The sequence below is a fragment of the Hylobates moloch genome, unplaced genomic scaffold (genome assembly GCF_009828535.3).
Source record: "Hylobates moloch isolate HMO894 unplaced genomic scaffold, HMol_V3 SCAFFOLD_2, whole genome shotgun sequence".
NCBI lineage: Eukaryota > Metazoa > Chordata > Mammalia > Primates > Hylobatidae > Hylobates > Hylobates moloch.
Genome location: NW_026652277.1, coordinates 114,233,262 through 114,259,647, shown reverse-complemented (window position 1 = coordinate 114,259,647; position 26,386 = coordinate 114,233,262). Strand labels below are relative to the sequence as shown.

Below are 26,386 nucleotides of genomic sequence, written 5' to 3'. Positions count from 1 at the left end.
CCAAGTCAATCCTAAGCCAAAAGAACAAAGCTGGAGGCATCATGCTACCTGACTTCAAACTATACTACAAGGCTACAGTAACCAAAACAGCATGGTACTGGTACCACGACAGAGACATAGATCAATGGAACAGAACAGAGCCCTCAGAAATAATGCCGCATATCTACAACTATCTGATCTTTGACAAACCTGAGAAAAACAAGCAATGGGGAAAGGATTCCCTATTTAATAAATGGTGCTGGGAAAACTGGCTAGCCATATGTAGAAAGCTGCAACTGGATCCCTTCCTTACACTTTATACAAAAATTAATTCAAGATGGATTAAAGACTTACATGTTAGACCTAAAACCATAAGAAAACCTAGGCAATACCATTCAGGACATAGGCATGGGCAAGGACTTCATGTCTAAAACACCAAAAGCAATGGCAACAAAAGCCAAAATTGACAAATGGGATCTCATTAAACTAAAGAGCTTCTGCACAGCAAAAGAAACTACCATCAGAGTGAACAGGCAACCTACAGAATGGGAGAAAATTTTTGCAACCTACTCATCTGACAAAGGGCTAATATCCAGAATCTACAATGAACTCAAACAAATTTACAAGAAAAAAACAAACAACCCCATCAAAAAGTGAGCAAAGGGCATGAACAGACACTTCTCAAAAGAAGACATTTATGCAGCCAAAAAACACATGAAAAAATGCTCATCATCACTGGCCATCAGAGAAATGCAAATCAAAATCACAATGAGATACCATCTCACACCAGTTAGAATGGCCATCGTTAAAAAGTCAGGAAACAACAGGTGCTGGAGAGGATTTGGAGAAATAGGAACACTTTTACACTGTTGGTGGGACTGTAAACTAGTTCAACCATTGTGGAAGTCAGTGTGGCGATTCCTCAGGGATCTAGAACTAGAAATACCATTTGACCCAGCCATCCCATTACTGGGTATATACCCAAAGGACTATAAATCATGCTGCTATAAAGACACATGCACACGTATGTTTATTGCGGCACTATTCGCAATAGCAAAGACTTGGAACCAACCCAAATGTCCAACAACAATAGACTGGATTAAGAAAATGTGGCACATATACACCATGGAATACTATGCAGCCATAAAAAATGATGAGTTCATGTCCTTTGTAGGGACATGGATGAAACTGGAAACCATCATTCTCAGTAAACTATCGCAAGGACAAAAAACCAAACACTGCATGTTCTCACTCATAGGTGGGAATTGAACAATAACTCATGGACACAGGAAGGGGAACATCACACTCCAGGGACTGTTTTGGGGTTGGGGGTGGGGGAGGGACAGCATTAGGAGATATACCTAATGCTAAATGACGAGTTAATGGGTGCAGCAAACCAACGTGGCACATGGATACATATGTAACAAACCTGCACATTGTGCACATGTACCCTAAAACCTAAAGTATAATAATAAAATAAAAAAAAAGATGTGTATAATTAATTCTCTCTCTTAGATATAAGCAACCAACCAGTTAGGTGTTACTATGAAAGTAAAATGTACATAAAATTAATGTTTCCGATTTAAATTTACAAAAGTCTACTTTTCAAAAATACCCTAATAACTTGTTTTGCATGGCAGTGGAAGACCATAAAAATGATCATGGTAAGGTGAAACCATGCAAAGCTGTCTTAATAATCAATAGGAAAAATTACAATTGTTTTGTGGCCTTTAAAAATTTTTGGTAAACATTAAAAGCTTTTACTGTTGGGTTATAAATATATAGGAAAATGAAAAATAAAACCAATGTTTATAATTTAATACGCTGTATTTTTAACACATTAGAACATGGAGAATGAAAGTGTTTTATTTCTGTATAAAATACTTATCAGGAATAGTCTGAACAGTGCTTGCTTTCTTCTTATCAATCAACTTGCAGTATGGACCAAATACCTTTCCTATGCCTTATAAATTGTCATACTACTTTCTCACTCTGAATCAGCTTCCAATGTTTTATCCTTCGCCTTTTCAATGTCTTGGAATGTCTCCAAGAACTGTGAAGTTTTTGCCCACTTTACATCCTCTAAGATGTTTTCATCCTTTTTGTCATAACCACTTTCCTCATTTTCTTGAACAATGGCAGTGTCAACATTCCCACAGTCAGCCATTCCCTCTATAACTCCATTTATGCTTGATTCCAATTTTATTTTCAGTGTTACCACTTTTCATTTATTTGCTACGCTTTTATCTTTGTTGGCCAACTCTCTTTTTGATTATCCATTTCTGTTAAATATCACAGCGTTTATCACTGGGAGACAATTAGGCAATACAGCTACATGCTTTGTTGTTTGTGCATAAGGAATAACCAATGTGCAGTGACCAATCATCGACAAACTACACACTAAGTGGTGTGATTGTCACAGATCATGATATGCATCTGTTATTTATGTACTGATTTGTGAACTGAAGAGCTACTTCTTTATACAATACTCCCTTAATATACCAAAGTATCTTTGTATCTAACATTTAAGATCAACAGTGTTGTTACTGGACTGATTTAACTAAAGTGTGGTAACTGAAATTTGTGTCACTGAAACACTGCAAAACAAGGACTTCCTGTATTACCATATAAATCTAATTATATACATCTTAATATGTTAAAAATATCAGACATACACCAAGGAAAAGAAAAGCTACCTACCAGTGTGGGATGATTGAGATTCATCATCACTATCATCATCTTTTCTTCCTTTCTTCTTGATTTTTTTAATTTTGTACTCTCTGGCATTGCCCCCACCTCCTCCTCTCATGCTTCCACTGCCCTCTGGTGGGAAAATGACATTAGTTGGCATTACCTAACTAAATCATCATTTTTATAAAATAATGACACTATATTGTTGTATTGAACTTTACAGCAGAAAAAATAAAGGCAAAATAAAGAAACTTTTAGATTCTTTTTAAATTTGGAGTTCCCTTATTAAAAGTTTAGTAAATCCAATACATAAAAAATTAATAATAAAATATGAAATCTTTTGAGCAATCTACTTAGATAGCCTGACTGCTCTAAATGCATTCTTTCTCCTTCTCTAACATCACCTCTTTTCTGCAACTCTCAATATTTTCTTAACAAAAATCCATTCCTTCACCTCCTCTTCTACCTTCCCCAAAAGAAATGTGTCGTCCTTTGCTCATCTGTGTTACCACAGCCTCATCAATAACCTTCTATTACAAGACTTCACAAATTTAATTATTCTTATTTTGCCTTCTTGGTTGAAAGATTATCACCTGTTTTTAGAGGAGACATCCTGACTCATCTGCTACTCAACCAGATTATAAACTTCTGAAGAGCAAGGATTATGTGTCATTAACGTATATATTCTTTACAGAAATGCTTGAAACATAACACGTGCTTCATAAATGTTGACCATGAATATTAATTGGTTAAGTATAAAAGTATCATTACCTATTGACTATAGACTTAAAAAGACAAATTATGAAACAAATGCAAACACTGTAAATAAAAATAAAAAATACTACTTCAGCATTTCCCTGCTCTTTGATATTGACATGTAAAATATCTACTTTACAAAATGGAATACTGATAATGGGTTTAAGCCATTGAACATATTACGACTATATTATATTACTTCAAAATAAGTAAAAGATTAGTCTTTTTCATAAAATAAGGTGATTACTAAAGATCTTTTTCTAAATTCTAAATAGATTTGCCTTAGATTTCATCATATCCTAGAATTAAACTTCTATTAATTTATTTTTCCCTTGTTTTTATAATAAAAAAATTCTATTTTCAAAAGCGTTAAGTCTAAAGTGAACATGCTTTTTATATTTGACAATAAGTTTCCTATGGGGGGGAACATTCATGATTGACATGATTCCACACACTGTAATTAATTATAATACAATAGCATTATCACTGAAAATAAAACATCAAATGACCCTTAACTTTTAATAAGAAATAAAATATTAAATAGACTAGTTATACTGACATGTCATCAATTGAGTAAGGCAAATTTATAACTATATTTTCAAATATATGATAAAATATCCATAGCTATGAATATTACTGTGATTTATTTAAGTAATTTATTAATTTTCCTGGAAGAATAGAGAAATTTCATAATGCCATTGAAAGGTTTTACAGAAAAAGATTTTGGAAGAGGAAATAAACTATCTCAAAGAATTAGGAGTGTATTTATTAATGAAAAATGTTGAATATTGAATTTCTTCAGTTCCAATAAAGCACTAATAACACTGTTCCTACTATAAAAACTATGGAAATACATGTTACTTTTCCATTGCAAATTACAAGCATACCAGTGATACCTAGAATAATTTCTAGTGACTTTAGATTAGAAAAAGAAATGTAAAAATATTTCATTGAGAATAAGTATGTTTATAGGACACCTAAAATATATCAAGTGGTGATTTGGGTATGTATCAACAGTACAACAATAAATGAGATCAACACGGTTCCCAAACAATAAAACACGTCATGGTGATAACGTGATGCAAATAAACTGACAAAATGAGGTGGCAGAGAGTGATTGTGGCTACTATTCCGAAGGGTTAGGAGGCCTAAGGAAGTGGCATTTAAAGTCGAGCTCTGAATGAAAAGAATAAACCAGTTACTTAAAGTTTGGGAGAGGGCATTCCAGGTAAAAGGAACAGTTGGTGTAAAAGCTTTGAGGTGAGTATGACCCTGGCAAGTTTAAGAATCAAAACAAAACAAAACAAAACAAAAAAGGGCTACTGGGCTGGAACACAGACAGAGGATGGGGAAAAACAAGAGATGAGCATGATGATAAAATTAAGTTTTCACAAAAGAAAACAGAAAACAATCACCAATATTTCCATTTTAATATATAAAATTTAACACAGCAAAATATTTGGTTGATATTAGCTGTTTAAAGGTAAATCAATAAAATAAAAGGCCTTTCAAAGGGCATAATAAATGTGATTAATGCAAAGTTCACTGCAACAAATACAAAACTTATCTTTGAATATTCCTTGTTAACAATTTATTACCTGTTGCTTTCCTTCTTCGCTCATCTTTTTTATCCTTTTTACATGTACTAATGCTTTCTAAAGTGGAGATTTGTTTCAGATCTTCTTCAGTGATTAAATGCACAGGATTATTTTTCATTTCCTAAAATAAAACATGCTTTTTTTGGGGGTAGGAAAAACACACAGCATTTCCAAAAGCATAAAAGTTGTTTATATACTCACTAATTATTCTTGTTTGGTTTTGTTGCTTAGAAGAACTATAGAGCTTTGTTTCAGAGCTGTCACTCTAAGGCAAATGTTTCTCCTTGCCCAAAATAGATCTCTTCCCTTGCTGCTTTTGACTTTTTTTGTACCCATTATTAACTAATGAGAAACCCTATCTTGTCACTTAACAACTGATTACACAGCTGCAATCAGATGCAATCCTCTCCAGCTGTTACTGGCTGGTTTTACCACAGCTTAATTGATGCCCCGTGCTCCTTCGCTTTTTGAGACTCCCAATTCCAATGCCACCTGGATACTTGAGATTATTAAAGATAATGAACCCTCCATCCCCTACCCCACCCAAATTACCATATGTGAGTTGCACACTAAGTCATATAATCTTTTTTCCCCCCTCTGGACTCATTCTTAATAATCCCTGCTCTCAAAAAGTTTATGATACCAATGATGAAGTATTTCCAAGTTCGGATACTGGTTCTTTCTGATGGCATAAGGTTCTATAATCTCTAGTGACAAAAGTTATGTATTTATGATAAAAATAATATTTCCTTTTTGTTTTTCTAAAGAAAAATGCTTAAAATGTTGACAGTTCACGTGACAGAATCACCTTTTTCTGAATTTATTCTTGTGGTTAGAGGGAGAAGCCCAAGGGAAGAAGAAAAGTGATGACTATGTTAAATTTTTACTTGAGTAAAAAACCCCAAATAAAATTAAGAGTCATTTACTAACTGCTAGTTAACATGGAAGAGACATTTTACATATATCCCTCATTTATATTTACTCTTTCCATAGTAGGCATCATGATCCTTTCTTTAAAGATAAGGAAATTAGAGGTCTATTTGTCCAAAGTCATGCAGAGAATACACGTTTTAAATTCAGGTTTGCTGACATCAAACATGTATACTTTTTAATCTTCTCTGCTGCTTACCAGGCTAAATGCAGAAGTTTATCTCATTTTTAGACTATTATAGAGTTTAGAAGGAGAACAGCTAAATATAAATTATTTACATATTTAATAAGCCCTCATGAGTTTATTAACAGTTTAAAATAAATGGGCCTATTTTACCTATTTGAGAGCAGGCTTCATAAGGGATGATGCTGCCAACTAGAAACATGAACTAAAGAGTCATTAACACACACCCGGCAGAACCTCTATTTCAAAATACTTTGATAGCAGTTGCTCTGAGGAACTAATAAATGGTAACAAAATTTCTTTCTTCAGTAATTTACCCTGTCTGTGTACCACAAATAGGAAAAATTATTGAGGCTCTGCTAGATTGAGTAAATATACTGTGTATTGATTGACAAATACACTGTATATTTGTACGTATCTACAGATACTGTTTTTTGTGCATTTTGATGTTTTAAAGTTGGACCAACCTCAGGAAACTTAACTGAAAAGTGTGTAATTTCCTTTATGTTATTTTAATTTATAAAGTCAGTTCCCCAAATTTTAAGTCAGATGTTTTGATGGGAATAAGAGAAAAAACAAATCTGGGAGAGAAAATAAAAAGGAATGATACATTAAAGGAAAATAATAAACGATACCAAGTGTTCACTTTTGCTTATGCCATTTTTCAAAAGACATTAGATGATTCTAAATTGAAAATATTATTAAGATTAGCAGCTAAAAGGAAATCTGGAATACCTTTTCAGCTTTCTGGTGCATCAGCTCACGGAACAGTTCTGTACAGTCATTCATAAATTTTTCACTGACTACAACAGTGTCGCTAAAGACTACAGCTGAGGGCTGTTTGCTGAATGCCCTCATCACCTGCTGAAGCAATATGGCAGCATCTTCAACTGATAAAGAAGTGGGTAGCAGAGGCTAGAATTACAAACAAAATAAAAATAAAGTATAAATGCAATATAATACAGTGAAACCATTTGCTATATACATATATGCTCTCTCTAGGTGATCTCATTAAGTCCAGTGGCTTTTGGAACCATATTTATGCCGATAACCTCCAAATTATATTTCTGGTTTCATCACCACTCTGAGCTCTGGATTCATATATTCTATTGCCTACCTTCCCCACTTGTATGCCTAAGAGACATCTCCAATTGTTCAAAACAACACTGAAACCTACACGGCACACATAGTTCATTTTTCTCACAAAGTCATAAACAGTCCACCAGGATGTCCTGATAACCTTCAAAATGTATTTTATCATAACTCTTTCTCCTATCTGAAATTATCTTACTGTTTTCCTTAACTATCTTTCCCTAATGAAAGTTTCCCTCCTAAAGACAGCAAGCTTGTCTGGCTACCATATCCCCAACAAGTATTAATAGAACGGTGCCTGGCACACAGAAGGTAGTTCTGTTAGATGAATAAAAATACACTTAAATCTGGAATCTTTGGGACTTTCATATCCAAAACAGAGAATTCCTACTTTATAAAGAGGGTCTGGGCCCGACTAGAAAATAATGGATTGGCCTCATTTATTTATCTTTACCAATACTTATCTTTTTGGCATACTGAAGGGCAGGTCAACATTGAACACTGAAGTAAACACTATCAGTGCCAAGGCAGCTTGTGTTAATACATTAGCAGAGATTAATGGATAAGGAATAAACAAATGCTACACGATGCCTGATGCCAGTACAGCTGTAAATGCTTGGAAAAGATGTGAGAAGTCTCAACAATTCTTTATCAGGATTAACAGGAGTGTTATACTGTTTACTTGTTTGTTTTGTGATTCTGGATGTTGACTGTCCACATGTAGAAGGTCACTTGAAAGACTTTAATCATAAAGATTATTTTTGTTATAACAATGATTAGAATTTGCCTCCAAAGCCAAGACCACCTTTATGCATCCTAATTTCTAAATGGTCAAATATTAGTAAAATATCAGTTGTCATTGGTTTAAAGAAAAGTGAAGAAAAGATAAAACATACTGCAATATCAACCCATGTTCCAGAGCTGATGGCTTCTTCTACTGATGCTTCCACTTGATCCACAAGTCCCTGACCAACACAAGCTGCTTTCAAAAACAAGAGTTGTGTAGTCTTATATCTTTTCTTTATGTAGCTTACAGCATCTGGGATTCCAAGTCTGGACAAAGCATCAAATTCTACAAATACATCACAAAGTTGGATTAGAACCGTCAATTACATGTAAGACAAAAGTGAAAAATAAAGACTTAAAGTTATAGCCAATAAAGTTATTAGAGATATCTACCTTCTTAACTCCTCTAACTCCACCCCAAATAATCATGCTTAAGAAAACTAGTTATAACAAAGTTCGAATCCATGATTATAACTGAAAAAAATGGAAAAGTACATCTCAGGAAGTCAAGAACACATAAGGAAAAGCCAGTATTCTACCATAAGTTTAAATTATTTATACAGTAAGGACTTACAGGTTTATTACTGAGGAATTAATCTGTTATACAGTTTGACTTGAATTATAAAATTGATCAAACTAAGTAAGCTATATATATATATGCTAATTGTTTTAATAACTAAATTCAGTCCAATTTTTCCAGATGACAGTAGAACTTCAGACAAAGAATTTAGGATAACTTCAATGTTTCCAAAGTATTAGGTAACTAATAAAAATACACATCGTAAATCTGATAGTCAACAAAATATTTCTAAGATGATATATCTGAAAAACTAAGCAACTTCACAAAATGTAAGATACAATAATTACTTTTATGAATTAAAAAATACTTTTAAGTTTATAGTGCCATCTTAATAAATGTAACTGGAAGACTGGCAGCAATTAGTACCAGCTTTTAGCCTTTTTACATTATAATTGTTCAGTAACTATAGAACTAAACTCAGTTCCAAGACCCACAGAAACTCGCAGTGTGATTACTTTTACACTCAAAGGGAACCATTATAATCTTCTGATCATAGAGGACAATGTATGTAGACTCTAAGGTTCCTATTTTTAAATTTTTATTTATTATTATTTTTAATATAACCCACAGATCAAAGGAGGACTCTAGGGTTGGTATAATACTTTCAAAGAATGAGTTTAGTGTTAAAAAGAAATTTTAGTTTTAAAGAAATAATAAAGTTACCTAGATAGCCATTCTGCCTGAAAAAGGAATCCACCCAAGTACTCTGTGTCCTGGAGTAGATGTCAGGGACAAACACAGCTTTATCCTGTCTCCCACCAACCACAGTACCTCGTAAGCGTCCGCTATTAACAAGTTCCTCAAGCACAGCTTAAAACAAACCCACATGAATACAAATAAATCAGAGCAGGTATAAATCTTAAAAAGTAAAATACTTTATTATTTCATAATTTACTTATTCTTAACCTTAAAAAACTAATCTGAAGTTTAATAGCATAAATAAAGGTAGTATATTTTAGACAACATTTTCCTGCCATTTATGAGAATATTCAAAACATAAATTCAGGGAAATTTTGCATTTTGGCAACTAGCTAAAGGTGTTGAACTTGTAACTCAAACTAGTTAATATTAACACTGAAATTTTTAGTTTGAGTAATTTTGACGAAAACACAGCATGCCATTACCTATCTCATGATTTACTAAAAACAGATGATAAAACACTTCGTGAACAGGTAATATGCAATTATTAGTATTAACAAGTTCCGTTTTTTAATATTTAAGAAAATCAAGACACCTAGACTATAATACAATCAGTAGTGTGAAATAAAACTATGAGCATTTTAAAGAGTTATTACATTTCCACTGCTTACATTGAAGTAAGACATTTCAGCCCTACCTATAAGAGAAGTATAATGCCTTGGTTAAGAGGATCAATTCTGGAGTCAGACTAGGTCTAAACCTCAACTCTGCCACCTACTAGCTATGAAACACTAGAAAAGTCATTTTCCTTATTTCTCTATTTCCGTATTTGTGAAATGGGGATAATAACAATATCATCTCATAGAATTGTTGTATTCAAGTAAATTGCTTGGAATGGTAGCTGGCATATAATAAAGACTCAATAATAAATATTAACTAAATATCACTACCGTCACCACCATCATGAAGTGGAAGGTGCTGCCATTAATACCAAATTTATATTTTTATTTAAATCATAACATTTAACTACACATTTTGTTTTAGAAATTAAAATCCTCTAAAAAGGAAAAAGCAGATGGAAGGGAGCTGTTTCTAAGTGAATCAGCAAGCACATTCAAAAGATGATTGGCAAAAAGAAAGGCTAATGAAAATTAGTCTGTAACAAAAATAAAAATTAGTTTGTGCATGAATTTTAAAATCGCAATGCTGAGTAAATTACAATACACCAAAAAAGTCCAGATTTCTCAACAGACCCTCAATTTAGTATGACTGTACAATGTAAATCCATTCTAAATTCTGACCAAAGTTGTGAAGTTACCAATTATTATTTGAAGAACTTTACATTATAATGAAATTACACCAACCCCTAATTATATAGATTCCAAAAAAGTCAGTTTAATTTTAAATCAGTCAAACAAAAATTTTAAAGTTCATATTCTGAAAATACAGTCAAAATTAATTTTTGGTTCAATACTTGATATTTCTTTTCCATTTTTCATTTTAGTTCTTACATTTGCACAGATAATCTGAGTTGAAAGACAAAATCATTGCTTTTAAAAATTATTTCAGCAAAGCATTAAAAAACCCTCAAAACCTCCCAAGAGCTTCACAAACAACATAGACAATGAACAAAGGTTATTTTCAAGATAATATGCTGTTTGAATAAGAATATACTTTTGTTGCTATCAACTCTTGGCAAAAATTGTTAGTGAAACACAATTTACTTTCATATTAGATAATGTAGCGAAATCATAAGAAACTAAATCTCTAATGTACATGTTTATAATAGAGTGTGTGTGACATATATTTTCATTATAAATGCTTACTTTTTTTTCATTATATTCCTCTAGGGCTAACCAATATTAAATATTTGGTGAGTATAACAGATAGGTACATATATAAAACTTGATACAAAGAAACTTTTTTAAACCAGGAAATATTTTAGTTACATTAACAATAAAAGAGGAAAAAACATTAAAGTTAGTAAGTTTTACATTAATAGTCTATTCAGCAGTTAATTAAATATAATTTAAACCAAACTCACAGTAAAGAAGCTGCTCCTGAAATCCGTATTTTGAAATCAAAGAATTCACAGCTGTAGGCCTTTATGGAAAGTTAAAAAAAAAAAAAAAAAACTTCTTACTCATTATAGTGTTATAGATTAATGAACTTAAAAAATAGGATAATTAGAATTTAAGAAAAATATTGTTTAAAAGAAAAAATAAAGTCAAAAATTACACCAAATTTTAAATTCTTAATTGGAATTTTGCTATTGAAATATCAGGGAAATCAATTTGTACTTGCAATCAAAGATCAGTTTACATTCCCATTCCACTAAATTCTCAGATTTCCATGATATGTAACTATTTGCCTTGGTCTTTAGGTTTTTCTTCAATGTTTTTTCTGTCTGGGAGGCTCTTTCCTTATTTGGGAATATTCAAGTGGATGTCATATGATTCCACTTTCGAAGAAAAATGAGATCATATGTGCACTGAAAATGTTTGAATGATATGAGGCTAGACTAGGGTGACTGAGAGGGATCCATTTAAAATCTTTTTTTTTTTTTTTTTTTTGCTTTTGAGTATTTTCTATTTTCTGCAATGACTATGCATTTCTTTTGTTAACCAGTTTTATTGCAATAAGGTATAATTTAAATTACATGAAATCTACCCCATCATAAATGTACAATTCAATGATCTTAATACATTTACAGAGTCGTGCAACCATCGCTACAATCCAGTTTATAATGTTTTCATCACCCAAAAAGTTATTTGATAGCTATCTGCAGTTAATCCTGCTGCCACACCTAAATCTAGACAACTATTTGTTTTCTGCCTCTATAAATTTGCCTTTCTAGCCATTAACATAAATGGAATTAATATGCGGTCTCCCTTCTGTGTTTTTGAGATTCATCCATGATGTAGCATGCCATCAGTAGTTCATTATTTCTTACTGATGAACAGCATTCCCTTGTATGAATATACCACATTTTGTTTATATACTTGTTACTTGACAGACAGGTGAACTATTTCTAGTTTGTGGCTATTGTGGATAATGCTCCTATGAACATTTATGTTTTTGACTTTGTATGGATGAATGTTTTCATTTCTTTGGGGTGGACTCCTATGACTGTATCTCATTTATAATAACTATAGATTTTTTTAAAAGTAAAGGATACAAGAAAATAATCTAGACTTTCAATTCTGATTACAATTTGTTTTTCTATTCCTTTTAAGCCAGTATGCCTGTTCTCTCTAGTTAAGGTTAGTCTGTTTTCATTTTTAATGCATATAACAAAACGACTTAAGTAATTCTAACATTTCAATCCTCCATTGTTGATTATTTAGGATATCATAAATATTTTCTATTTCAAACTTGTGAAAGCAGAAACAGTTATATGAAAATGAATTGACTATTTAAAACTTCTGTGTTTTTGAGTAAATTATTATTTTTACCAAATTCTTAGGATCAATTTGCTTTTTATTATATTGTTTTACTCAAAATTTTCAGCTAAATTATATAGAAGCATAGCAGGGGCTTTAGTCAGTTTAGTGTTGCTATAACAGAAGACTTGAGGCTGGGTAATTTACAAAGAAAAAAGGTTTATTTGGCTCATGATTCTGGTGGCTGGAAAGTTCAAGATTAAGCAGCTACATTTTTTGAGGGTTTCAAGCTGCTTCAATTTATGGTGGTAAGTGGAAAAGGAGCAGACATGTATAAATAAATCACATAGTGAAAGAGGAAGCAAAGGGGAGAAACCAATGAAGCCATATTCCTTTCAACAATATACTCTCTTGAGAACTAATCCATTCCCATGAGAACAATAATTCACTCACCCTGGTGGGAGGGCATTAATCTATTCATGAGAGATCCACTCCTGTGACCCAAACACTTACTAGGCCCTACCTCCCAATACTGCCACATTGGTGATCAAACTGCAACATAAGTTTTGGTGGGTACAAACCACATCCAAACCATAGCAAACCTCCAAACCAACAAGGTGTAGGTCCTCTGTGAATTTTGCTCTCCTTTGTTTACCTTATAATTGTTACAACCTCTCATGTTTTTTGTCTTTTGTTCCCTTCTACGCAAACACATCCTTACAAAAATGTAGACAGCTCCTCGAAGGACTTCATCTTAAAATGTCTAGGTACATAATTTATTGTGGGTGTTCAATAAACAATGAATTGAGTTGTGCAAAATTTCTAGCTTTTTTTCTATGATGAAACTTTAGCTGAATTTTTATGTCAATTTGGAATACAACGTATTTAGTATACCTACATATATCATTCTTCTCACTAACTGCTTCCTGCTCTTCTCTCTGGCTATCCATAATAACAAGAAATATCCGTAAAAACAAAAAATATAAACTTTTTAAAAATCAGAGACACAGGTGTCTCCTCTGAAGTTAGACTAGAGAAGTGGGATGGTTCCTTATTTTTAAGACACAAATACGAAGATATGGTGCCTTAAATGGTACTATCTGGAAGCCACACAACCTAGCAACATCTTTTGAAGCTCAAAACTTATTTTCCTCTCATTATTTGATGGTACCTCCATAGAGCGAAACTCAGGGCTAGTATGAATGAGAAAAAACATAGCTGATTTTGATGAAAATTACCATCACCACAATAAATAGTCAAAGAAAAAAGGTAAATATTTATAAATAGGAACAAAGATATTTTTAGTTTTTGACAAAGTAATCAATGAACAGGGTACAAAAAAGTTACAAAACTGAAGAATCCCTCTCCATTCCTATCACCCAGCTACCCAGTTTCTTTCCCCCAGAAACAACCATCCATTTCTCGTGTTAGGAGGGTGATCTGGCGCAGGGTGTCAGAGCCTACATGGAATAAAGAGAACACCCATGTGAGAAAGGGAGCTGCAGCAGCAATGGGAAACCAGTCACAAAAGGGGAATTAATCTAAGTAACTAAATACATTAAGGATAATGGGAGTTAGATTTTTCTTAGTCAGTGAAGAAAGCTACAAACATGGAAAAGAAGGAAACTAGACTGAAATGAAACTTACAGTATTGGACTAGAAATGGAAGTATCAGCACAAACTCAGTTTTCAATACACATAAAGATATAGAAATACAGATGTATAGAGGGGAATATGTACATGTGTATGTGTATCTCCTAGTTCAACAGTCCCCAACCTTTTTGGCACCAGGGACTGGTTTCATGGAAGACAAATTTTGCACGGACCCAGGCTGTGGGGGATGGTTTCAGGATGAAACTGTTCCACCTCAGATCATCAGGCATTAGGTTCTCATAAGGAGCGTGCAACCAACATCCCTTGCACGCGCAGTTCACAATAGGGTTCATGCTCCTATGAGAATCTAATGCCGCTGCTGATCTGACAGGAGGAGCAGCTCAGGCGGTAACGCTGGCTTGCCCACCCTCACCTGCTGCACAACCTGGTTCCTAACAGGCCACAGACTGGTACCAGTTGGCAGCCTAGGGACTGGGGGAACTTGTGCTAGCTTGTCTACTCTGAGAGGGCCTGGGAGCAGTGAGAACCGAATAGTGATAAGTAATGTAGTATCCAGATCTTGGTTTCTAAATCCCATACTCTGCTAAAAGAAAGCAGGGATCTCTGGAGAAATGGCTGATTTGAGGCTTGGGACAGGGAAAGTATGACTTGAGCCTGGAACATCTTAAGCCAGAAAGAAAAGAAAGTTTCAAGAATGATGGGGGCACGCAAAAGGCAACCTGCAGGTGCTACCACTAGCTAAATCAGGGCCAGTATGAACATGTAAATAATGATAGCAGATTTTAATCCAATAAATAAATTAGGGAATCATGAGTCCATAGTGATTTAAATGAATGAATAAACTGCAAGTCTGATGAAGAACAGGATAACTTCCATGGTCCCAAATTGCCCTTCCCACAAATACTTATTAGTTACAAAGGAAAATAAGTAGCTTTTACAAGTCTAGCTGGTATCTCTATTAGGAAAAATCTAAATTGTATGCCACCTGATAAGATTCAATAACAAGAATACTGTGTTACTTCTGAGATATTCCTATCAAAAGACATATAACCTGAATATGAAAAATTATGTGTAACATGCATAACACAAATAGGTATAACATGAAAAAACAGCAGACAAACAACAATGAACATTCTATAAAATAATTGGCCTGTGATCTTCAAAAGTGTCAAGGTCATGAATGTCAAGGAAAAATCAAGTAAGTATTCCAGATCGAAGGTGACTAAGGACTCTTATCAATTTTAATGCAATCTGTGATCCTGAATTGGATCCTTTTTCTATCAGGGACATTATTACAATAACTAGTAAAACATAAAGGCGATCCAAGGACTGGATGGTAGTAATCAATCAATGTTAATTTTCTGTTTTTGATGACTGTATTATAGTTATATAGGATGATGCCCCTTTCTATAGGAAATACAGACTAAAGTATCTGTGGTGATAGAACATCATGTCAGCAACTTCCTCTCAAATTGGTCAGAAAAAAAAAGTTCTCTTGCACTGAGGGAGGGAGGAAATCATTTCATTAGAATACAAGCTCTCCTTCTAACCACCTCCCTTTTGTACCTGCATTAGGTGCTCAACAAATGCTTGTTGATTTGTTGAATGACAAAAAGAGAAATCACTGTGGCTGCCATGTGAAATCACCTAAGATGACAGCACAGAACTGGGAAGAAAAGATGGCGCAAAACTTTAAAGGATAGTGAAAGAAAGAGCTAGAAAAGGTAACTTAGAAGATGCAGCCAAAAGAGAGAAGAAGAAATCTAAAGTGTTATGTTTAACAAAAGAGAATATTTCAAGAAGGAAGTTGTAACTGGAGTTAAATGCTGCTGCGAAGTCAAGTCAAATAAACAGAAAGTATCCGTTAGACTTACAGATAATGAGACATCAGTGCTCTATATGTACTAGAAGCTAGATAGGTGGGTTAAGAAGTGACAGAAGGTAACTGAGACACTGAATGTAGATTTCAACCGTTGAGAAGGTTCACTTTAAGGGAGGGAACAAACAGCATGATAGATGATATAGAATAAAGGGGTTCAGAGAGGTTTGTTTTAAAATGGGAGACTTTTGGATATATTTAAATGCTGGTAGGGCATATAGCCACTGAGATGAAGTTGATGACACAGGTGAGAGGAAATAATTGAGAATACTGGTTTTTTGAATTCTATGCTGGAGTCTGTCACACAGATCCAAATATTTCAGAAACTCTTATTTTAGAAAAGTCAGTGACTTTGAAAGTAACATTGTTATTCATTACAATTATAGAATGTTATAAAGTAAAAAATGTCATAAAATTCTCTAGCCCCATATGATGCCCAAAGAAGTTAGGTGACTGACTTATCTGCTCAAGGTCATGTGCCTATTATGTGATAAAGCTATGAACCAAATTCTTCTGACTTTAAATTGCATGTTCTTTCCATGATTCAAGGGTGATACTTAAATACTGGTCTGGGCGGCAGTATTTAAACTGCATTCTGCAGAAGTGTGTATGGGGTCGCAAGGTGGTGAAGGCAGGAAGAGGAAGGAGATGTGGACTGGAGAGAGAGGCTGCATTCTAGAACTCTGGAATCTCAATTTCTATTTTACAAAAGCTGCCCTTTTATCTGTTTAATAAACTGGGGTCCTAAATGAGACTTTATTAAAACAAAGAAAAAGATTCAGCTGCTAGGAAAAACATGCAAACCATGATCAAAGAAATGTGCAAATATATATACTTTACGATATACTTACCGGGTAATAGCACTGAATAGTCCACGGATACGTGCTTTATGTCGAGCTACAAAAGCTTCCGTAAAAATTACTCCTCTATTATCAAGATCAATATGTCCACTGATGATTCTACCAAGTCGCTGAGTTAGTGCCTGTGGGTAAAGAGGTACATTTTTATTAATTTAAAAGAAAAGAATTACACATATACATTTGCATAGTCATGCTCAAGTCATGCTGCACGCTGAGGTATCAATCATGTGATTGAGAAATTTCAACAAGCATAGATTACAAGATATGTCAACTAAAGTGAAGATTCAGTTCTAGAAAAGTTCACTATCTCATGGCAGAGCCAAGAAATGAGTCAAATTGCTTGCTTACATGTTAAAAGGTTGAGCTGTCATAATAGCTCTTGTTAATGAGGGCTATTTCTAATATAAAAATGACTATCAATATGATGATTATTTGATATGATAGTTTCTAGATATATGCAGCCTCCAATATACAGACAGCCAAGACATACAAATGGGTCTTGGAGAAGACCCTTTCTGGAGCTTCTAATACTAACAGAAGTATAAATGTTATTCCAGATTCTGCAACATAGGGAAACATAAGACCTCAAAAGCTTTCCTCTCTAATGCAAATTTATCCCCGTCCAGAAGATCTATGGCAGATAATCTGACTTCTTGGTAACCTTCTTTCAAGTTCAGCAGAGTATTTCTCCACAGCTATACTACAGCCGGCATCAGGTACATCTGAAACAATTTTGGACATATTTCACATTTTAAGATAAGTTAAATCTACTCAAGTCAGCTCAGCTCATATTTTTATGATATAGAAAAATGTTTTTCAAACAACTTAATGAGCTTTTAGAATACTGCTATATTCAGAATGGAACTGAAAAATATTAAAAACTATATACGTTTCTAAAATGTATTCAGGAACAGTTTTATAAGAAATCATCTGGATTTGAGCTGGATACTTTAAAGAAGTATTTTAAAAATATATTTTTTGTCCTGTGATTAACATTTGTTTGCCCATGTAAAATATAACTTCAGCTCCTGAAATACTATATAAAACAGATATACTATAAATGGTATTTTAAATGGAATTAGGGAAGCTCATTTTCTTAATATGAGTAAATAAGTAAATCTGCTTGTATTATAAATTAATCTCACGTAATTACGGTTTGGCAAATTTTGCAAGTTGGGAGTTTCTTAAAGTGATAAGATACCCAAAGAGAGATGTGGCTTTTCCCTTGTTTCAGTAAATATAAAACAGAACTAGCATTATTTAGTTTCTCCATTGTGTTAGATATTTCACTAGATTTCAATGAAGCCTATAAAAAAGACAGTATTTCCTGTTTTACAGATATGTAATGTGAAGCATAAAAGAGATGAAATGATTTTCCTAATGTCAAATAAGAAGTGGTGCAGACAGTATTCAAATCAAGGTCTTTTAAAAATCTCAAAAGCTTATGTCCTTTCCACTCTATCAAATGAATTTCTATGATTCTAAAAAAACAAACAAACAAAAAAAACAGAAAAAAGTAAACAAGAAAATAGCCTATGTTTTCAGGAAGCATTGCTATTACACGTAAGACATTTGAGTACTGACACAAATATCTAAAGTTAAGAGAATGTCAGATTCCTTGGTTCTTCTTCCTATCATACTGACAGTTTAGAAGAGGATAAATGGTGAAGTCAAAAGATGTTGGCACCACTGACATTTGGAACAAAAAAATTCTTTGTTGGGGGGATGTCCTGTACATTGTAGATGTTTAGCAGCATCCCTGACCTTTACTCACAAGATCCAGTAGTACCCCTATAAATTATTATCTTCATCAATTATTTCTTAAAATTTAACTGGGCAATCAGAAATTTAATCGCCTGGTTACAGTTTCTATATAGCTGGTATCAAAGGCATTAAATAAATCCATGCATTTATTATACATTTGCTAATTGCATCAAAGCAGCCCTAGAGCTTAGTCTATAAATTAGTTTTAGGATGTCTCTCGGCTCAGGAAGATTACAATCATTTTTAAAGTGCCTCCTCAGAACCATTAATGTACTAGAAGTACCCCCCAAATATATTGCTACAACATATATCAAGTCAGACACCTGCAATAAATCAAATGATGGTAAGGAAGTCTCGTTTTTTTTCCCCTTCCATTCAAAGTCTTTGTTTAAAATCCTTTGGTAAAAAGACACACTGTATTATTAGCAAAAAAAATACCTGTGTTAGAAAGTTTCCAGGAAGATCATAGGTTTTACACAGTTCTGATATGGTGACCTGACCACTTTCCTGCAATTTATCATTTACCTCTTCTGCCAACCGATCCAAATAATTCCTAATAGTGAAAACAAGAAAAGAATAGAAAAAAGAAAAAGAAGTAGGAATGTTTTTTCTGTTTCTTCGTTTTATGTTTAATTTCCGTTGAAATGAAGTATGCCCCAAAAGTAATGAAATGTGTGAGTACATGAACACCACTCATCACTCATATTCTAAAAATATTTTTTTCTCATTAGTGTAGCTAAATGTAAGGTTAATCAAACAATAAATTTTTTTTTTCTTTTTTTTTTTTTCATCAAGATCTCACTCTGTCACTCAGGCTGGAGTGCAATGGCATGATTATGGCTTACTGTGGCCTTGACCTCCTGGGCTCAAGGAATCCTCCTATCTCAGCCTCCTGAGTAGCTGGGACTATAGGTGGGAGCCACCACATTTGGCTAATTTTTTAATTAGCAAACTTAATTAGTGAAATGGGTTTTGCCATGTTGCCCAGGCTGGCATGCTGGGATTTTTTTAAGTGGAAATTTGTATTTGATTTTCATTAACATTTTTGGAACAAATTTGCTTTCAGAGTTAAGATTATATGGGAAGGAATGTAAAAGTTACCTTTTACATTTTCTTATTAAGAAATAAATAGAAGTTTGTATTATTTCTAAGTATTCCATACATTAATACTGCATTTTTTTTTTTTTTTTTTTTTTAATTTGAGACAGGATCTTTGCTGTGTTACATAGGCTGGTCTCAAATTCCTGGTCAAGCAATCCTCCAGCCTCAGCCTTCTGAGTAGCTGGGATTACAGGTACATGCCACCATATGTGGCTTAAGCACTTACTTTTTAAGTGAAATAAACCTTATCATGAAAATCAGCACTATAAGAGTTCTAAATGAAATGTCTAACTGGCCATAATTGGCCTAAATTTAAACACTATTAAAAAAAAAAGAAAATAAACAAAGTGCTCCTAAATTTGTACTTTATTGTACTTACTCATCTATCAGTTGTCCCAACACTAACTGAACATGCTTTTCTGATTTAATAATGTCACCAATTCTATTTTCAATATGAATGAGGTCCACATTAATTACCTGGAAAACAAATACAAATTCTATTAATGATAAGTTTGTATTGTTTCTTAAGCTTGAAATTATACACTTAGGACTATATTTTTAAAGATATTGCTGGCCAGGCATGGTGGCTCGTGCCTGGATCCCAGCACTTTGGGAGGATGAGGCGGGAGGATCCCTTCAGTTCAAGAGTTTGAGACCAGCCTGGGCAACACAGGGAGACTCCCATCTCACAAAAAAAAAAAAAGAAAGAAATTGCTTAAATTTTGAATCAATCTGAAATAATACAGAAAGCATTGGCCAAATGAAAAATTAGAGGTGTACTGCTTATTTTCAGTTCTAAAGAATTACACTGTCACTTGCTAGTAAGTTTATATAAAGCAGTAAATTACATGTTCATATAACAGATAGCATTTTACAGAAAATTTGCTGGCTTCCTCTTTATAGTGTACCTTGGTAATGACATATATATTTGTAAATTTTGAAAATAGCTTCTACTTTTAAAAATATTTCTCTATTACTTTCATATATTAAAAACATATAAACATGAAACTGGTGATTTTTCTCCCAAAATTACATGAACTCTATACTTACATAAAATAAGTTCATTTGGTAAAAAGTTAAGAATAAGAAAGCCAACTGGGGAAGAGTTGGCCAACTCTTTAATAAGGCCAACTTATTAAATCATTTCAATAAATCAGAATTTATTAAATCATTTCAATGTATCAGAACTTATTAAATCAATTCAGTGTATCAGCGAGGCTTATATAACTATTTCTTTATAAACACTATACAAAATATGATACCAGCATTAGTGAATACTTGAACAAATTCACAGTATCAAAAAATTGAGAAATTGAAGCAAAAATGGTATAAATTTAAAACCTACCTGTTGTAGATCAACAATGTTTACTCGACCTTTGAAGAAAAGACATTCATTTATTTTAAATGATGTATGTGTACATACCAACCCAAAGCTATAAATACTAACATTTAAGTTTTGGTCAAAGTCCTTCTGCATAGAACAGAGAGCCAGAATAATCAATGTCTTCAAATACACACCATTAGCTGATGGCTAAGTCTTCATGGCTGAAGCTATAAGCAATAACTTACTTTCACATTTTTTTTTTTTTAAATAACATCAGACCAATTATGAGCACCAACTGGCATACAAATTGGCTATATCTATGGAGGGTATTCATTCCCCTTCACAATTCAGAATTTATCTACTGTGATCAAAGAGATATTGACAACTAAATTAAGATGAACTTTTTTCAATTATTTGATACTAAAAGGTAGGTTTCTACATATCAGCATAAGAAAATCTGTTAAGTATTTCAAATTATAGCTCATATTTTAAAGGCACTATGAAGGAAAATAAAAAAAAGACCAATGTTACACTCTGATAATATGAAGAGATGCTTTCATAATTGCTTCTATTTTAATCAAATAGTATTCAAATATGCTTGGTAGTCTGTTCAAATTTTAAGAAGACAAAGGAAACCAACTTTGTGTGTGCTTTTAATAGCATTTCATACAATATGATTGGTGTAGCACCACACTGGATTGAGTTACCTAATTTGTAAGTACAAGCAAGCCTTAAGAAGAAATACAGCCTTGATTTTCAAAAATCTATAATCCTGTAAGATACTGTCCCCGTTCACAATTACCACCTAATAAAAGGCAGCTGAATACCCTTCCCTGAGTCATAAATAAATTAACTAATTGTAAAAAGAAACAATTAATTCACATATAGTACACATAACTCAAAATGATAAAATATTTTGTTAAGTGTTAACATTTGAGTTCATTGGCGCGGTGGCTCACGCCTGTAAACCCAGCACTTTGGGAGGCCGAGGCCGGCGGATCACAAGGTCAGGAGATTGAGACCATCCTGGCTAACACGGTGAAACCCCGTCTCTACTAAAAATACAAAAAATTAGTCGGGTGTGGTAGTGTGCGTCTATAATCCCAGCTACTCAGGAGGCTGAGGCAGGAGAATAGCATGAACCCGGGAGGCAGAGCTTGCAGTGAGCCGAGATCACGCCACTGCACTCCGGCCTGGGCGAAAGAGTGAGACTCTGTCTCAAAAAAAAAAAAAAATTATATGATCATGTTTGCATGAACCCAGTAAAAATATTAAGCCTGATTATCAAATTAACAATTGAAAAGGATATCTTACAATCTATAAATAATTTAGTATGCAATTACATGTTTACGGGTTTTTTTTGTTTTTGTTTTTTTGCCCCTTCCAAAAATCCAAGAACAAAAAACACTAAAGAATTACCTACCGCCTCGGACATGTAGCTCATCTCTCATTTCTTTACTAATTTGGGCTGGAGTAATATATTCCTTTCCATCGAGTGTATGAACTACTTCTAGCTGTTTCTGAGCAATCAATTTATTAACAATCTCAATGCAGTTCCGCTCGGACAACCTGAGGGAAAGAAAAAAAGTTAAGTTTCAAAAGTCCACTTGATACATTGGTGCCCAATAAAATTAACACAATGTATGAAACCAGGCTTTTAAAAAGTTTGTTTAGTCACTAACTTCTACATCGCAATATCTATATTTTTCACTAATTGATTCAAGAAGTTAAAAAAAAACCTTCAAAGTAGGTTTACATATGCTTAAATCATTTATTTAATTGGTACACATCATCCCATCACAAATTTCAAGTCTGTTGTCTCTTACAGGCCTGCTTCCAATCTTCAAATCTGAATAGAAAATTGAAGACATTTACTTAGGTAGGAAAAAAGAAAAAACAAACAAACAAAAAACACAAAAAAATACCCTAATTTCCAGTTTAATCAGAATTTTCTTTTAAATTAAGTGCATAATTGCCTCACTTACACACATGGTCTGCAACAGGCAGGGGATGTGGCCTAGTGAAACCATAACTGCTACTGTTAGTTACCCATGCAGTTACGAGTTTGCTATCAGTGGTAGAAAATACAGCATAAGGGGATTGCTGTCTTCGGGCTCAAAAGGAATAAAACATCGCAGGTAGGAAGTAGTCAAAGAATAGAAAGGCTTCTATTAGCGTTATTTTAAAAAAGCAGAGTTAGGCTCCTCTGGACACATCCTCCAAAGGTTAGTGGGCTGGTAGAAAATGTCAGTGTCCTGAATAACAGATGGGGTCAGGGGTCTAGCCCGAGGTCTGTTACGAGAGATAAAAGGACAAAAAGTTTTAAGGATCAACATACTATTTGCCAAGTACTGTATGGGGGCCGGGGGGGTTAGCCTCTCCCTTCGAGCTCATTCTAGATCAGGAAGTGTATAATAGCCAAAATGTCACAGTGATTTGTTGGCTGGTGGGTGAGGGAGGGTCAGAGGAACGCTCAATAAAGGCAGCTCGAAATCACCGGCCCCGTCCATGGTGGGGCGTGGGCGCGCCAGCATCTCGCTGCAGCTGGGCTGGGGGGCTCTAGGGCGTCCTAGGCTGCGGACTTTCCCGCTGAGCCTTGGACTTGGAACTGCGATCCAGGCTCGGGGCGGAGGAAGGAGAGAATGGTAACAAGCAGCAAGAAGATCCGGGATGCAGGGCCGCGGGTCTAAAGTCCCAGATACAGGCGTGTCCGCCCACGGCCTAATTTGGGCTCCACAAAGGAGAGGGAGGGTCGGGCACCTCTGCGTGGCCTCGGCGAACTGCGCCCGCTGGAAGTCGGCCGCCAACCGCCTAATCTCTTCCCAGGCGTCCGCCATCACGGCCTGACTCGCAGTAGACGCGGAGGAACTGCAGACACGTCAGCCGACAAGCGGTGGGAGGAGCAGAAAGGCGAACGGGCCGCGCAGAGGGACAAGAGGCTCCGCCCCCGACGCAGACACACCAAACGCTTGCGCCCGAGGCGCGGGGACGGGCCGAAGTGCCGTGGTTCTGCCGCGGCGCTGGGAGTTCCTCTCGGCGAGACTGGCGGGGCTGCGGCGGATAGGAGGGTGGTGCGTGGGTGTTTCTGGGGGGTCGTGGGCAGGATGCAGGGCTCAGTAAAGTTTAGTGTCAGAACTTTGTTTGCGATACCCCTAATATTTCCGTAGAGTAATAGTTGTATTAACTTCTTTTTTCTTCTGTCCTCCATTTGTTTTAGGGGAGGGTGCGGAGGAATAAGCCTGTGCCTAAAGATTGGCGCCCGTCTTCTCTAGTTGTTAACTCTGAGCATTCCCTTTTGTATAGGGTATCGTGTTAATTTTTACATGCACCCAGGACAGTCTGCCTTTTGGGAGATACATGGGAGACCCTACCGAAAGTAATTATTTTTTTTTGCAGAGTGAATAAATTTGCATGTCAAAAGGCTGTATAATTGCTTTCGTGTCTAGAGTTGTAGAGTCTTTCGTATTTCTCTTATTGCAATGATTAGCTTCATCAAATCATGAGGAATATAAACATAAGTGTTCATGGCTATCAAGGAAACAGGGAAAGCAAAGAGAACATGTATCCTGCTTCCCTGTTGAGTAGATATTTACTCAGGTGTACCTTTCTCTTTCTTTTTTATATCTGTGAATGGAAAATAAATCATGGGACCCCCAAATCACTAAGCTAAAGGGAAAAGTCAAACTGGAAACTGCTTCGGGAAACCTGCCTCCGATTCTATTGAAAGTCACCCCTCTGCTCACTGAGATAAATGCATGTCTGATTGCCTCATTTGGAGAGGCTCATAAGAGAATGCAACTGTCTCTTACCTACCTATGACTTGGAACCCTCCTCCCCACTTGGAGTTACCCCGGTTTTCCAGATCAGACCAATGTTTATCTTACATATATTGATTCCTGCCCCATGTCTCCCTAAAATGTGTAAAACCAAGCTGTGCCCCAGCCACCTTGGGCACATGTTGTCAGGACCTGTGCCGTGTCATGGATGCAAGTTAACTTTGGCTAAATAAACTTTCTGAGTTGATTGGGACCTGTCTCAGATATTTGGAGTTCATATATCTCACTCTTTACTATTTAAAAAATATTATTCCAGTTAGAAAGAATGAATAATATCAAGTATTTGACAGCACAACAGGGTGACTGTAGTTGTCAGAGGCATTTGAACTAGAGCAACTCCATCTTGAATAGGGGCTGGGTAAAATAAGGCTGAAACCTACTGGGCTGCATTCCCAGGAGGTTAGTCACAGAGTGAGATAGAAGGTCCGCAGGCAGGAAAAACAAGTCATAAAGACCTTGCTGATAGAGCGCCTCTGCCCGGCCGCCCCGTCCGGGAAGTGAGGAGCGCCTCTGCCCGGCCGCCCCGTCCGGGAAGAAGTGAGGAGCGCCTCTGCCCGGGCGCCCCGTCCGGGAAGAAGTGAGGAGCGCCTCTGCCCGGCCACCCATCGTCTGGGAAGGGAGGAGCGCCTCTGCCCGGCCACCCATCGTCTGGGAAGTGAGGAGCGCCTCTGCCTGGCCACCTATCCTCTGGGAAGAAGTGAGGAGCGTCTCTGCCTGGCCACCCCGTCTGGGAAGTGAGGAGCGCCTCTGCCCGGCCGCTCCGTCTCGGAGGTCTACCACGGAGGCCAGAAGCAATGTGGGGGCTGGACGTGGTGGCTCACGCCTGTGGTCCCGGCACTCTGGGGGGCGAGGCAGGTTGATCACTTCGGGCTAGGAGTTCGAGACCAGTCTGGCCAACATGGTGAAGCATGAAAAATACAACAGACAAACTAACCAACCAACTCAGTGACAACAAAGCGGGTCTACCCTGGAGTCATACTCTAATTTTTTCTATTTTCCTCCCTTTCTGATCCTTTATCCCACTTTCTTTTTCTTCCTCTTCCTTCTCCCTCTTCTTTGTCAAATAGAGGATTGAGTTGTTATCACTGATCCATATAAAGTCCCTCTCTCATTTATTTTAACTCCCACCCCCCATTTCTGTTCCCCGACTTCCCATGTGCAACCTTCCTGATATGTTTGATACGCATCTTTTTGTTTGTATGTATTATTGGAAAATGTTTATTGTTTTTGTGTGCAAAAAAAATTAAAAAAAAAAAACAAACAAAAAAAACAGGTTGCAGTAGTGAAGCCAACCAAAACCCACCAAAAACCGAGAAGATGAATAGAGTGACCTCTGGTCGTCTTCGCTGCTCATTATATGCTAATTATAATTCATTATCATGTTAAAAGA

At 35.4% G+C, this 26,386-nt stretch overlaps 1 protein-coding gene across 1 annotated transcript in view; it reads right to left on the bottom strand.

The window, feature by feature from the left end:
- Positions 1-24,063, bottom strand: part of UFL1 (UFM1 specific ligase 1) — a 51,229-nt gene extending 27,166 nt beyond the window's left edge. The window contains exons 1-12 of the mRNA XM_032155534.2: positions 23,921-24,063; positions 22,584-22,729; positions 21,182-21,210; positions 20,216-20,313; positions 19,174-19,288; positions 16,963-17,093; positions 11,280-11,338; positions 9,260-9,406; positions 8,127-8,302; positions 6,874-7,053; positions 5,025-5,145; positions 2,680-2,802 (exon numbers count right to left, since the gene is read on the bottom strand). Of these exons, the coding sequence (XP_032011425.1) occupies positions 2,680-2,802; positions 5,025-5,145; positions 6,874-7,053; positions 8,127-8,302; positions 9,260-9,406; positions 11,280-11,338; positions 16,963-17,093; positions 19,174-19,288; positions 20,216-20,313; positions 21,182-21,210; positions 22,584-22,729; positions 23,921-23,997 (1,402 nt within the window). The 5' untranslated portion in view covers positions 23,998-24,063. The remainder of the gene's footprint in view (positions 1-2,679; positions 2,803-5,024; positions 5,146-6,873; positions 7,054-8,126; positions 8,303-9,259; positions 9,407-11,279; positions 11,339-16,962; positions 17,094-19,173; positions 19,289-20,215; positions 20,314-21,181; positions 21,211-22,583; positions 22,730-23,920) is intronic.
- Between the last annotated feature and the right edge of the window lie 2,323 nt (positions 24,064-26,386).